The 13,272-nt window shown below is 43.5% G+C and overlaps 1 protein-coding gene across 2 annotated transcripts; it reads right to left on the bottom strand.

The window, feature by feature from the left end:
* Positions 1-6,582: 6,582 nt before the first annotated feature.
* Positions 6,583-9,977, bottom strand: LOC120675911 (BTB/POZ domain and ankyrin repeat-containing protein NPR5). 2 transcript variants are annotated; one of them, XM_039957122.1, is made up of 2 exons: positions 8,869-9,977; positions 6,583-7,711 (listed from the first exon to the last, which is right to left on the bottom strand). In XM_039957122.1, the coding sequence occupies exons 1-2, from the start codon at positions 9,403-9,405 to the stop codon at positions 6,722-6,724; spliced, it is 1,527 nt and encodes a 508-aa protein (XP_039813056.1). In that variant the 5' UTR covers positions 9,406-9,977; the 3' UTR covers positions 6,583-6,721. The 2 variants fall into 2 exon arrangements, with proteins under 2 accessions (XP_039813056.1, XP_039813055.1); XM_039957121.1 differs by having other exon boundaries at positions 6,583-7,717.
* Positions 9,978-13,272: the final 3,295 nt, after the last annotated feature.

The following is a 13,272-nucleotide window of genomic DNA, read 5'->3' on the forward strand; positions in this document are numbered from 1 at the left end:
GAGAATATTGACATAATTTGATTAAAATTCGGTACAATCACAAAACTTATTCGAATCTGATCAGAAATAGAACAAAATATAACTGACCATCAATAATATATGCACAATGCTAGCGGACCTATAATGCTTTAAATTGGGAATTCAAGTACCGTGCTAGTTAGGCCACACCACTTGATTGTCATTTTGGTCCTACATATGGTTATAAGAGTAAGAAGGTGGAGAAAAAATAATGTTTCTATCGAATCATAGCTAGGTAGTGCAACATGATATATACAAAAGAAAGCACGAGTCCAAAAAGCTAAATCTAGCGAAAGATTCACTGTATCTGAAAAATCTTGAGGCTATTTTCACAGGTAAAGTTTTCAACTACTAGTATGCCACTGTTGGTGTTTGATGTACTGCCTCCTGTGGGGAAAATTTCTCATCAAGCAAAGCTCTTACACGTTGGGCCTTCCAGCCCACCGGGCCATCCACCGTCAAAAAGCGGCCGCGTGCGAGAAAAGGTGAGTTTTTTTAATTTTTATATTATTTTTTTTCCGATTTGTCAAAAATATATGCCGAAATTTTTTATTTGCAAAAATGTCATCCTGCCGCCAGTTCAACCGGCGGAATGAAGGTACCGCCGGATGAACCGGCGGCAGGTGCACTGCACAAAGCATACCGCCGGTTCATCCGGCGAAAAGGGTACTGTAGCGATCCGCGCCGGTACTATAGCGACTTACCGCGAAAGGAAACGGCGGTACTGTAGTAATTTACTGTAGCATATTTTCGAAAAATTATACCAAATTCATATGGATTCGGATGGTGATAAAATTTATACGAAAATTATAGACCTTGACGAGATCTACAACTTTGTAATTCAAACTTTTTTCATTTGGAATCATTCTGGTGTTTAAATAATCGACACAACATTTAGATCTAAAAAATCAGATCTAAACAAGTCGTGCTGCTCATCGGGAGTGAACCGGGAATCAGATGTTACAATAAGTCACGCGCGCGGGGGTATACGTGTTATGAATCACAAGGTCCCTCGCAGGTCCGGTGTACGCATGCTCCAGCCCACAAGTTTGATTCGCCCCAACAAAAAACATTTGCGCGCGCATACAGCAGCAAGTGGAAAAAAGGAGGGAAGGCCCAACAAGCATGATGAGCCAGCCCAAGTGAAAAGGCCCAACAAGCAAGGCAAAACTATGTTTGCGATGCCCCAGCTAATTTTTTTTTTCGAGCTCCATGCAGATGACGCCTTGCACTAGATGTTGATGCAGACCCAACGGACCTGTTAATAAGCACATATTTTTTCCTTCATCATTCATAGAGAGGCGAGAGGAAGCTTTGCCTGTCATCCATGTTGATGTAGCAGCTGAGGTAGAAAGAGATGGATCCTCATTAAAAAAATGATAGAGAATGTTGAGTAGTGATTTGCAGATTTAGCGATCTCGGAGCCAGCGGGAAACGATACGTGGGCCTCAGCCCGGTGATGTATGGCGCATTTTGTATAGCCTTTTATTGTGAGGACCTCTGGTCTTAGAGAGAGGATCGCAGTCTCCTGGTGGGCCACATCTCGTCCGTCCAGCGCCCTCCCTCTTGTTTCTTTTTGTTGGTTGGCCGCCCTTAACCATATTAAACTTTACTAGCATTGTTCGTGCGTTGCTATGGATAATATAATAGATCTACGTAATACCATCAATTTTGTGTTCATTCACTCCATGTATAAGCCGCGCCACGATTGCGCGAGATATTAATTGCCTGTGTTCCAATTGGAATTCCGATTGAATCGATTTGGATTGATTTGTCCGGACTCCATTAGGATTCCGATTGACGGACCAAGAAAATAATGTTTGTTTTCAGAAATAGGTGCAGATAAGGCAATTATTTCTGTGCGGATAGAGTTGATGTAGTATCGGATACATATAGTTGTCCGTTTGTTAATTCGTTGTCCGTTTGTTAATTCGTAGGGATCTACATGATTGAGTCGTGAATGGAGGGCTGACCCGATTCGCATACGAGATGGATTAAAGCCCACTTGGTAACGACATAAGACGGACGAAACAAAAATTTAGGTGGAGACTTTATTTGCTTTAGAAATAGGTATATATGGATATAGATTTCGAAGACACCAACTGCTTAACTAGAACGAACAGGATCGGATGAGACCAAGAGAACAAACGCTGGACAGCCCATGAGTGTCATTCATCCACTCTTACATGTTTATTATTATAGGTTCTTTACAGTGGAACCTATATGTACCGTTTTTCGGAAAAAAAAAACAGAATATACAAAGATACTTCTCACTTATTAGGATTCCGCTATCATACACGAGATAGAAATTATATATTCAAATGATGTTAAGAACTATATAGTCATCAAATGGTTTCATATTAATTTTTGATATTTAAGCCTTGAGAACACTTATTAAGAGAAGCACTAAATAGACACATGCCAATCTTGCTATATAACTCATGAACGCTAGTTATCCCATAAATAACCCATTTTACCAACTTATATACTAGTACATATCAAAACAGTATTACAATGCTCTTCTTGGTTTCCTATAAATGTGTGTTCCCACCCTATTTTCTGTATCTTTTTCTTGGTCTCTACTAATATATACTTCAAACTAAATGATCTTACTATTCCTTAATCCTTATATGTGTTGATTCATCCTCGAATGAGATGTGCTAGAAAAAAAGGGATCATACAAATTATTCATGAAAAAAATGTTAAGAGAATTTAATATGAATATCGATTTAGTGGACTTTAATCGTCATTGACAACAACGAACCCATGTGTCTCCTCTAAATTACTCAACTGTGTATGGTTATAGGAAAAAAAATATACCTAATCCCAAGAGTTGTTTCTCGATTACCCACCTCTACTGTTAAAAAATTAAATCCAAGTATCTCCACACTTCCTTATATATAAATCACCAATTATGAAAACAAACCCATGCCTTCATTTTTTTTGAAATGGAAACTCATGCCTTCATGCCTGCTTTTAAATTTCTTATTTTATAATGTTACGATAAATTACTTGAAGTAACATTTTCTTGTAGGTTTATTAGTCCCCTCCCCTCCCCAATTACTAGTGTATTCTGTATACGAAACTAAAATATAAAGAATTCAAGATAATACGCTATGGACGGGCACACACACACACATAAAATACTTTTTTTTAAAGAAACTAGTCATATTCAATAGGGAACACAGTAATGAAATGTGTGCAAATACACACGTCAATCATATGTAAACCTGAATAATAGATATTTCAAGAAGCTCTATTATCCCTATGTTTTCTAATCATATTGAAAGCCCATGTGGGCTGAAGGACTAATATGGTAGACATGTTATATTAACATGATATATCTATAAGACCAAATGATATTATATCTGCCAACATATGATCATAACACACTAAAAAGCAATAAATACTTAGTAATCACACACTTATGGGATACATCCATAATACATGTCAACATTATTTTGAGTTGATGAAATGCCTTGGCTTGTAAAATCAATGGATTAACGTTGGGTGACAGTAGTTTATAGGAAATGCATGATTTTGACATAAAAAATGTAGTGAATAGTATAATTCCCAAAGGTAGAATAACAAATACACAAGTCATACAAATAAACTATTTTTCTATTTTTTGTACTAACTAATCGCATTTGTTTGTTTCGTTTCAGGTTAACATTTTGATATTCGCTTTGAACCGCATCCACACCACATCTAAGACGATCATGTCATACAGTAGTATCTTCAGATAAACATATATAAAATAAAATGTTCAAGTCAGTTGTGCAACTCACATACAAGTTGAGCTTAGAAAATTGTTGTATAACCTCACAAGTCACCAGATATGGACTGCAAACCTACAATATCTATAGCAAAGAAACAAAGTAGTCTGTTCTCAAATGCAGACAAATCACACAATGAGCCAATAGAAAGTCCAAAATAAGGAAAAACACAAAACAAGTTTAAGTTAAGAAAGGTAATAACCAAGACAATCCTTTTGTCGCAGATGCTACATCACACTATCTTAGTTGATGATGATAGCCCCCCCTTGTGCTATCTTATATCTAGCAGCAAGCTGCTACGATACAAATTAGAATAGTGGTGTTACTATGAATTGATCTCATTTTATTTGTGAACCTATGCACATGCCAATGGGCTTATTTATTCATGCATTATTAGTACACAAAGCACAGATCTTAACTGATCAACATTATACAGTAGGCAGGGATATATATATATATATATATATATATATATATATATATATATATATATATATATATATATATATATATATATATATGTGTAGCATCATATATATACAACGTACCAATATGCACACCTAACATCACTTGGTCTAAATAAATTGTTAATTTCTGGAGGATGCAAGAGCGAGGGAGTCAAACACACATGCAAAATAAACTTACCTGGCTCGCCACAGAACCAAGTAACAGTGAGAGACAGAGATCAGCTGCAGAGCTTTTGCATTGCAAGACAAACCAGTAACACAAATGGAAAGTAAAGGTGTGGCGGGAGCCAAATTAAAGAGACGAGGCCATATATACAGGAACAACAGGCCTGGGGGAGCTCTGATCTGTTTGGAATTAACAATGTGCTCATATCTGGAGAGAGGTAGGAGAGAGATCAGAGGGAGAGAGAGAGAAGAGAAGAGGCCTGTGTGGAGAGAGAAAGGGAGGTGTACATGTAGGTAGAATACAATGCAGCACGGACGCATGGTGTGTGCGCGCGCGTCGTGTAGTCACCCTCAGTGTTGCACTCATACAACATGCAAGACAAGGGATCCGTTTGTCCACAGCTGTGCAAACCCCACTATTTTTCCTGGCAGCGTGTGAGCCCAGGCACTATTGGGCCATAAAGATAGATAGGCCATGCATGTCTCATGGAAAGCTAGTAGCAGCGCTGCACTAGCCACCAGCCACTAGAGAGAGAAACAGCAGCAAGGGGCCGGCCGGGTAGGCCGGAGAGAGATAAGTAATACATATAGGCCCTGTTTAGTTGGAGCACAAAATGTTTTTTATGTTGGAATTTTACTAATTTGAAGTACTAAATGAAGTCTAATTACAAAACATTTTGCATAGATGGATTGTAAATTGCGAGACAAATCTAATGATACTAATTAATTCATAATTAATCAATAATTAGCGGATGATTACTGTAGCATCACCTGTAGCATCACCGTTGCAAATTATGAATTAAGTAGGCTCATTAGATTCGTCTCGCGATTTACAGCCCATCTATGCAAAAAGTTTTATAAATAGACTTCATTTAGTACTCCATGCATGTGTCGAAACATTCGATGTGACGATTTTTTTTGCGTTTACGGGATGGAAACTAAACAGTGCCATAGTCCGAGTCTCTATAATCAATACATGCAATAGTCATGCACTGTTGATCAAGGAGAGATGGCGCAAAAGAGGGGACACACAGCACCTCTGCTCGCTAGCTGAAATAATTTCATTCGATCAGTCATCTAAAAATAAGCTTAATTAGTAAGAAGGCTTAAAAGTTGTCAGAAACCATATGCTGAAACCTCCATGAACGGAGGAAATTAATTAAGCAAGACCAAGATGAACAAAAGATAAATAGAAGCAAGGGAGAAAAAAAGAATGACAATAAAATGGAAAAAGTCCCCATCATCCAGTAGAGATCTCTCTTTCAAACTGGTTATAAATTGCAAGTGGCAACATGCATGGAAGGAGACCGGAATTGCAATAAGAACAAACGGGGAGGGGTTGCGAGGTTAAAGCATTGACCGGCATCGATCGCTTCCATCATTCACAGCTCAAGTTAGATTCTGGTTGTCTCCCTCTTCATATCCCCCACATGCTTGTGTTTGTGTGTGTACCCCCGGCCCGGCCCCGGCTCTCTAGCTAGCTAGTAGAGCCCATCGCGCCAAATACTCGAAAAAATATTTCAGCCGCAAATAACTCCAAAAGACAACACACTACAAACAGTTGAAAGCAGCAATGACATTTCCGGCCTGTCATTAAAAGCTTCCTTTACTTTACATGCATGTTCACTCATTTACAGGAAACAGACACACACAAAAAAGTACTTTATTACATGTACATTGATTTGGTTAAATGAACACAGTACTAAAGATTATTGTCACGAACTCACGATCTTTTACATTATTGGCTAAAATGTTGCAATTTTTATATGTGCATGGATGGCTCTTATTAGAAAAAAGAAAATATTTTATAAATGGGCCTGGAGGTCATACATACATGAAGATTGAATGGATCGGTCACTTGTGTGCCTTTTAATTAAAGGATTGAATTGGAAGATATATGGTTGAGAAAGATTAAGATACTGCAAGGTCAAGTTCTAGCTTTCTTGCTTGTCTATGCATTACCAATGCACTACATGACCCACCAACAAACAAAAACTGTTTTACCTCATGACACCTCTTAAATTTCCAAAACAGCACCCCTCAACTACAAGACACCAAAATTAAGATTAGTAGCCCACCAAGATACTCTTGTGATGTATCATTTGCATGAACGTCCCTCTCTAATATATTAATTAATCTCTACCAAGAGTCAGATGAGAGGATGATATATATATATATATATGGCAGCAAAAGGATTCTCATCATCTCCTGTAATTAATGTGGATATGAATAACATGTAATTAATTAGTTCTAAGCTTACAAGGAGATAGTAGAGCAGCCGCTCGCTCCGGCTTGTCAATGGTAGCCATGCGGGGAAAACAAAGAAGACGGGCCTCCTTGCCCTCTGCTCCCGCCGTCATCGCCGTCGCCGCCGTCGCTCATCTTGCCGAACTGCGCATCCATCCCTAGGTTCAGATACACCATCCTGTTGTCCAAGCTCAGATTCACCATGCTCGAGTTGGTGCCGCTCGCATTGTACACGGGGCCGGCGCCCCCGGAAGGCTCGCTGTACATGGGCGCGGCATTGACCGCCGCGGCCGCAGTGTGCGCGTCCTCCCGGGACATGACCATGGCCGCCGACTGCACGAGCTCGAGGCACAGCCGGAGCTTGTTGGGCTCGATGTGCGCGAGCCCCGGCACGGCGCCCTTGAACAGGAAATCGGAGGTGAGCGTGCGGAGGATGTCGAGTGGCGTCACGCCCTCCACGGTGCGCACGTTAGGGTCGGCGTGGTGGTCGAGCAGCACAGCGACCATGTCGGGGCACACCATCTCGGCCGCGACGTGCAGCGGCGTCTTCCCGGCGGGCCCGGCCGGGTGGTTCACGTCGGCGGCGCCGAGCTCCAGCAGCGCCTTGACGACCTCCCGGCTGCAGTTCTCCACGGCGTAGTGAAGCGCCAGCGCCTCGTCGAGGTTGAGCCCCTCGCCCATGACCATGAGCTTGACGAGCTCGACGTCGGACGAGTCGAGGGCGCGGCGCATGCGGCGGATCTTGTTGTGGTCGTCGAGCTCCCGCGCGGACGAGGTCTCGATGCCCGCCGCCAGGTGGTTCGGATGGTGGTGCGCCAGGAACGGCGAGCGGCGGGACATCGAGGACTTGAGGCGGAGCTCGTCGATCTTGGCGACGACGTCGATTGGCAGGTGCTTGGCGAGTACCTCCGGCGGGAGGCCGGACTTGGCGACGAGGTGGGAGCAGGTGGTCCAGAGCTGGTGCAGGTCCTGCTTCCGCGACGCCATGAGCACCTTCATCACGTCCTCGATCGACGCCTTCTCCACCATCCCGGCCAGCTGCTTCTGCAACAACCAAAATTTTCAGTGTGACCTTGCTGGCTTTCACTGTGACTGTGACTTGTAAGTAGCGCATTGCAAAAGCACAAAGGCATGGAGCACTGCATGCATGCGGGGGATGGAATGGAATATAAAGGGGAGAGGGAGAAAGAGAGAGCTGGCCCTGGGCCCTGGCTGAGAGAATCGGATAAGCTACCATAGTGGATTGGCCCTGTGCATAAAATATAGAGAAGGGGTGCCACAGTATGGGAGCATCATGGTGCTGATTGGGGAGCAAAGTTTTGGGGGAAACCAGAGGAATTAAACAAACAACACTAGGTATTTGAGACCCAGCATGACGAAACCCTAGACAAAAATTGCAAATCAGTGGGGAAAACAGGGACCTTTCCTTTCCTGACAGGAATACTAATTGCACAGTTTGCATGACGGAAAGCCATCTCTGTCGATCTGTGCAGCTTGCTTAACATTTTAGCAACAGTGAGTGACCAAAAAGGAGAGAGGAAGATGGGGAGATAAGTGCGGCAGCGAGCAATGGCATTCGTCGGAGAGAAATACTCCCAAAGAAGAACATGGGAGGGCGATGCGATGCGGCAACAGTGGCGTGGAAAGGAAAAGAGAAATTTCCGTGTAACGAACCCTAGGTGCGATGAAAGGAGAAAGCAAGCGAGCAGGGAGGACGAAAGGATGCGAGCGCTGCAGCAGCAGGCCGACGGACGGACGGACGGACAGAAAGATGGATGGACAAAGAGAGAAAGAAAGCAAGATAAGCGCAGGTACGCACGCGTGCGCAGGCTGGCGGCGACGGCGACGATGACCACTGCCTGCCTGCTGCAGCTAGCAGCTGCTGCTGGTGCTGCGGCTACTCATCATCCTTCACTTCATTTAAAAAGGGCGGAGCGGAAGCAGGGGTACAGATCGAGATCAAATCAATGCTGCAGAATGCTCGCCAATCCCAACATAACCAACCCCAACTCGCATCTTGATCCCCGCAATCCTCAATTCCCCAGCAAGCAGTGCCGAAAAAGAGAAGGCGCGCGGCAAGAAGAAATTTTTTTCTCTTTTTTCTAGTACATCTATTTCAAGAGCAACAGAAACAATGAAGAAGAAACCAAGAAGGTGATTCGTTAGACGAGCGAGACGGTTAAGACAACAATTACCTGGGTGAGGAGGGCGAGCTCCTCGACGCCGAAGGAGCGGGCGGCGGCGAGGGTGTCGAGCGCGAGGTCGACGGCGGCGGCACAGTGGGTGTGCCAGCACCCGCGCTCGCCGCAGCCCGGCCGGGGCTCCCCCTTCTGCGGCACCAGGGACACCTGCCCGCTGTACAGGAACTGGAGCAGCAGCAGGAACACCTCGTAGCTCACCGAGTTCACGGGTATCACGGCGCCCGGCGCGGCCGCCGCCGCCGCCGCTGCCGCGGAGGCGCCCGCGCCGCGCGGGGAGGACGCCGAGGCGCCGGAAGGCGAGCGCGGGCTGAGGTGGTCCAGCAGCAGCGCGCCGGGCCCGGGCGCGGCGGCCTGGTCGGCGGCGGCGGCGCCGCAGAAGAACTTGCGGAAGAAGAGGCTGCGCGCGGCGAGGATGCAGCGGTGCGCGTGCACGAGGCGGCCCTCGACGTTGAACGTGACGTCGCTGAAGGCCTGCCCGTTGATGAGCAGGTTGAGGTAGTCCATGGACAGCGACTTGAGGGTGTCCTCCATGGCCGGCCGCCGCCCCCTGGCCCGGCCGCGCCGATCTCCTGATCCGTCCCCTAGCGGCCTTAAGTCGCTGCTAGCTAGGGTGGTGGATCGGAGCTGCCGAATTAGACGGCGGATCGGAGGGGAGGGGAGAGAGGGAGGCCAGCACGGACGGAGCACAGCCTGCTTTGCTGCGGTCTCGCTCCTGAGCTTGCTTGGACTGAGCCGCCCGCACAGGCTGAGAGAGTCAGGGGGAGGGGTAGTGGAAGCGGTTGCTGCTGCTGCTTTCTTGGCTGTGCTCCTGCTGCAGCAGCTCGAACTCGCGCTGCATCTCTCGATCTCTTTTGATCTTCTCTTCTGTCTGTGACCACTTCTCCTCTCCTCTCCTCTCTTCACCACCACCTGTTCCTCTCTCTGTCTCTCTCTCCTCTTTCTCCCTCTCGAGTTATTGTCCCTTCCTTTTTCTCTCTCTAGAAGAGCTAGAGGTGGACTGGGGCTACTGTTACTCTTTGTGCTCGAGATTTTTTTGGAGGCTGTCTCGCAGGGAGGGGTTTGAGGTGTCTGTATGGAGGAAGGAGGGCAATGTGGGTGGCTGTCCTGCCCGCCCGGGGGCATAAATAATTGCTACTAGTATGGTGCGTTTAAAAAATGCATGTCGTCAGGAGAGAGAAGAGAGGAGAGGAGAGAGAGTGAGAGAGTAACCGTACCCTACCTGCATGCGCAAACAAAGCATGTACATGTCTACAATTCAGTAGCGTGTGAAGAAAATTAAGAGAGTTGCTTACTTTGACAGTTTTTTGACCGGTGAAAGTCATAAATCAAGTACTAGCGTGTGATGGAACTATCCGCTCCCGTACACAGTTTATTTTATTTTTCAGTTGTAGCTATATTAAATTGGAAACAAAGTCATGATGTGCGTTTTGTTTCCAAATTTATTTTCCTTAATTAATGCTACATAATACTAGGGATCGGACAGTCATCCTTGCTTAGAAGAAACACGAAACTGACTATTTTTATGCATATATGCATGGCTCAAGCTACGACACATGCATGTATATTGTGTGGCTAGCTATTATATTGCAAAAAAAAAAACTGGGAAAGCCGGTGAACAAGTTATTGCTAGCTAGTGGGTGATACATCACAATGCATGATTCCTAACTAGGTAGAAAGTAGTACAGGGGACAATATATATATTATTAGAGTTTATGTAGTAAGTCAAATTACTAGGTAGAAAAATATGGGCGAAAGAGTGACGCGCTGCCAATAAAATGATTTGGTGATAATTGCGTCCCACCTAGCTTCCCAAAAAAGAATGCCCGGCTCCAAAGCTTTCAAGTGGCGTATCGGCCCAGGCATGCCCGGCCCTTTATTACCTTCCGTTCCGTGCAACATGACAAGGAAGACAGCATCTATCTATCTATTCAGAATTTCAGATAGGTGTGTATGTGTATGATGCAGGGGACGGATATTGTTGTATATATACACATACGCTTGCTGCTATATATATGATTCTTTCTGTTGACTAGCTAAATGGACAAGATTCCTCACCGGCCATGTGTTTGATAATAGCCCGACCAAATGATCCCAAGCATTATTAGCCAAGCATAAAGTATTAGGAAGAGATCTTTGTTAATTATTACCTCTTTTGGTTTATAATAAAGATTCATCAGTTGCAAAAGCTACATAGATGTTCTTTATGTTGCCTTATTGACTTTTAGTTCTATCATTTTCTTTTCTTTCTTTTTCTCTCCCCTTTTTCATTCTTTCACTAAGATTGGATGAGATATGAAAAGGTACAGATAACGGCATGACGTGTGATCGAGTATATTCTTTGATCGCTACAATTAATATAGTTCCGGCAGATTGCTCTTTAGAGATAAAGAATACGTGGAGAAATAACCGATCGAGAACACTCCCATCAATAGCTACTGACAAGCATCACATATGCATGGTTGCTTGGCTACTGATTGAAACAATTGAAAGCGTGGGGTCGCTAGCAACCACAACAACATTATAAGTAACCGTGTCATAATCCATTCATAGATTCACAATAATATTGGCATGGTTCTACTTTGTTTTCTAATTAGTAGGTTTAATATTTGAGTTAGAAAAAAATGTAGGGGGTTCCCCTGCTGACTTCCTTGAAATAAAAAATTAAGTTATAAGTCTAGAAGCCAAGCCTGATGTATATTAAGGGAATATAAGAAGTTACTTGAGTGGCTAGCTAATTAGTAAATACAAACACCATTACGATAACTAAGTTATATAAGTTGGCATGCTGATTATAGCATCTTAAAACTACATTCTCTGCATGATGATATATTTATGTGCTAAACTATTCACCAATCAATCTTGTTGGAGTTAGTTGTTGGGGTAGCTGTACGTGGTTGGTTATTTCAACGAAACTCTAGAGTAACAAATCTGGACAATAGATTCCGTGGAGTATATAAAACTTGTCCTTTTAAAACTCTGGCGTGATTATTAAGCACAAACCATGAAACTTCCACTGATCTGAACTCACGCAATGCCACACCATCTCTAAACCCTCACCATGTCATTTTTTTAGATAAAGGAATATTGAACAATATCCCAGCCTCTATATGAAAGCGATATCCGGCCCTTATTACAAACTTTGAGAGATAAACAGGAAGCAAATTACAAGCCACAAAGCCTATTACTAAACTGTCATCCGTTCCGTGCAAAGATGTCCATCACCGCACTTCCAAGGCGCGGCATGCATCTGCAATCAAGCCTCTGTCCTCCTTTTGCAAAATCGCCCATGTTCTGGTAAGATGAGTGGCCCTGAAAAGGATCTAGAGAACAGTTTGTTTTTGAGTATTATGAAAAACTACACCATTTCTGGATAACCAGATTGATCAGAGAAGCGCACATAAGCCCGTGAATATAACTTTTTTCTTTTCCCACATGAAACTCTGCAGCCAAGACCCGAATAAATGCACAATATTATTAGGTTTTGTAAGGTCGAATGTGATGAAAATAATCCTCCAAAGTAACCTAGCCATATGACACCCGAAGAAGAGATGCGTAATAGTTTCGTCATTCATGCAAAAACAACATTGTTTGCTCCCCTTCCAATTGCGCTTGGCTAAACTATCCTTTGTTAGGATAACCCCGCGGTGGAGTAGCCAAATAAATATTTTACTTCAAAGGAATTTTCAATTTCCATACGGCTTGTTTATGGGTAGAACTCGAACACTTAATAGAGCTGAGTACACAGAACGAATTGAAACTGGCCACTTTTGTGAAGTTGCCAGATTCCAATATCCTTATTATCTCCCAACTGGATGTTAGCAACACGATATCCCAAATCCATCCAGTCCCTCAGGTTATTTCCTATAAAGTGTCTCCTAAACGAGACATTCAAAGGGTCTCCATTAAGCACAGTATGAACTGTAGCATGTTTGCGATGAACCATATTGAACAAATTGGGATATTGATCTTTAAGGGCCGAGTTCCCCAACCACTTGTCTTCCTAAAATCTGATTTGTTTCCCATTATGTACCTTAAAAGAAAATCTTTTATAACTGACATAAGCCCTGACCAAAACTTTGAATCACCAGGTTTTTTCTCAACCAGAGTGCCCTCACCATGCCATTAAGTATATATGAAAGATACTGGTGGTGCCGGAGTCTTTTTTGTTTGTTCTTTAGTTGTTGCTTTAGGATAAATAGGGGCAGATTTTTTAGAATTCCTCCTGTATAAATTTTTCTTTGGATATCCACTGAAGGTCAAAACACAGCCACGTGTGAAGATTACCCTGAAACCTTATCGAACTCAAAAGTTGTATGGAACTAACAATGAACATGCATGGTTGTTTGAAGCTAGCATCCAAAACATAATTTGTTTGCTAATCCTAATTTTCATTTAGCA

The sequence above is a fragment of the Panicum virgatum genome, chromosome 5N (assembly GCF_016808335.1).
Source record: "Panicum virgatum strain AP13 chromosome 5N, P.virgatum_v5, whole genome shotgun sequence".
Classification (NCBI taxonomy): Eukaryota; Viridiplantae; Streptophyta; class Magnoliopsida; order Poales; family Poaceae; genus Panicum; species Panicum virgatum.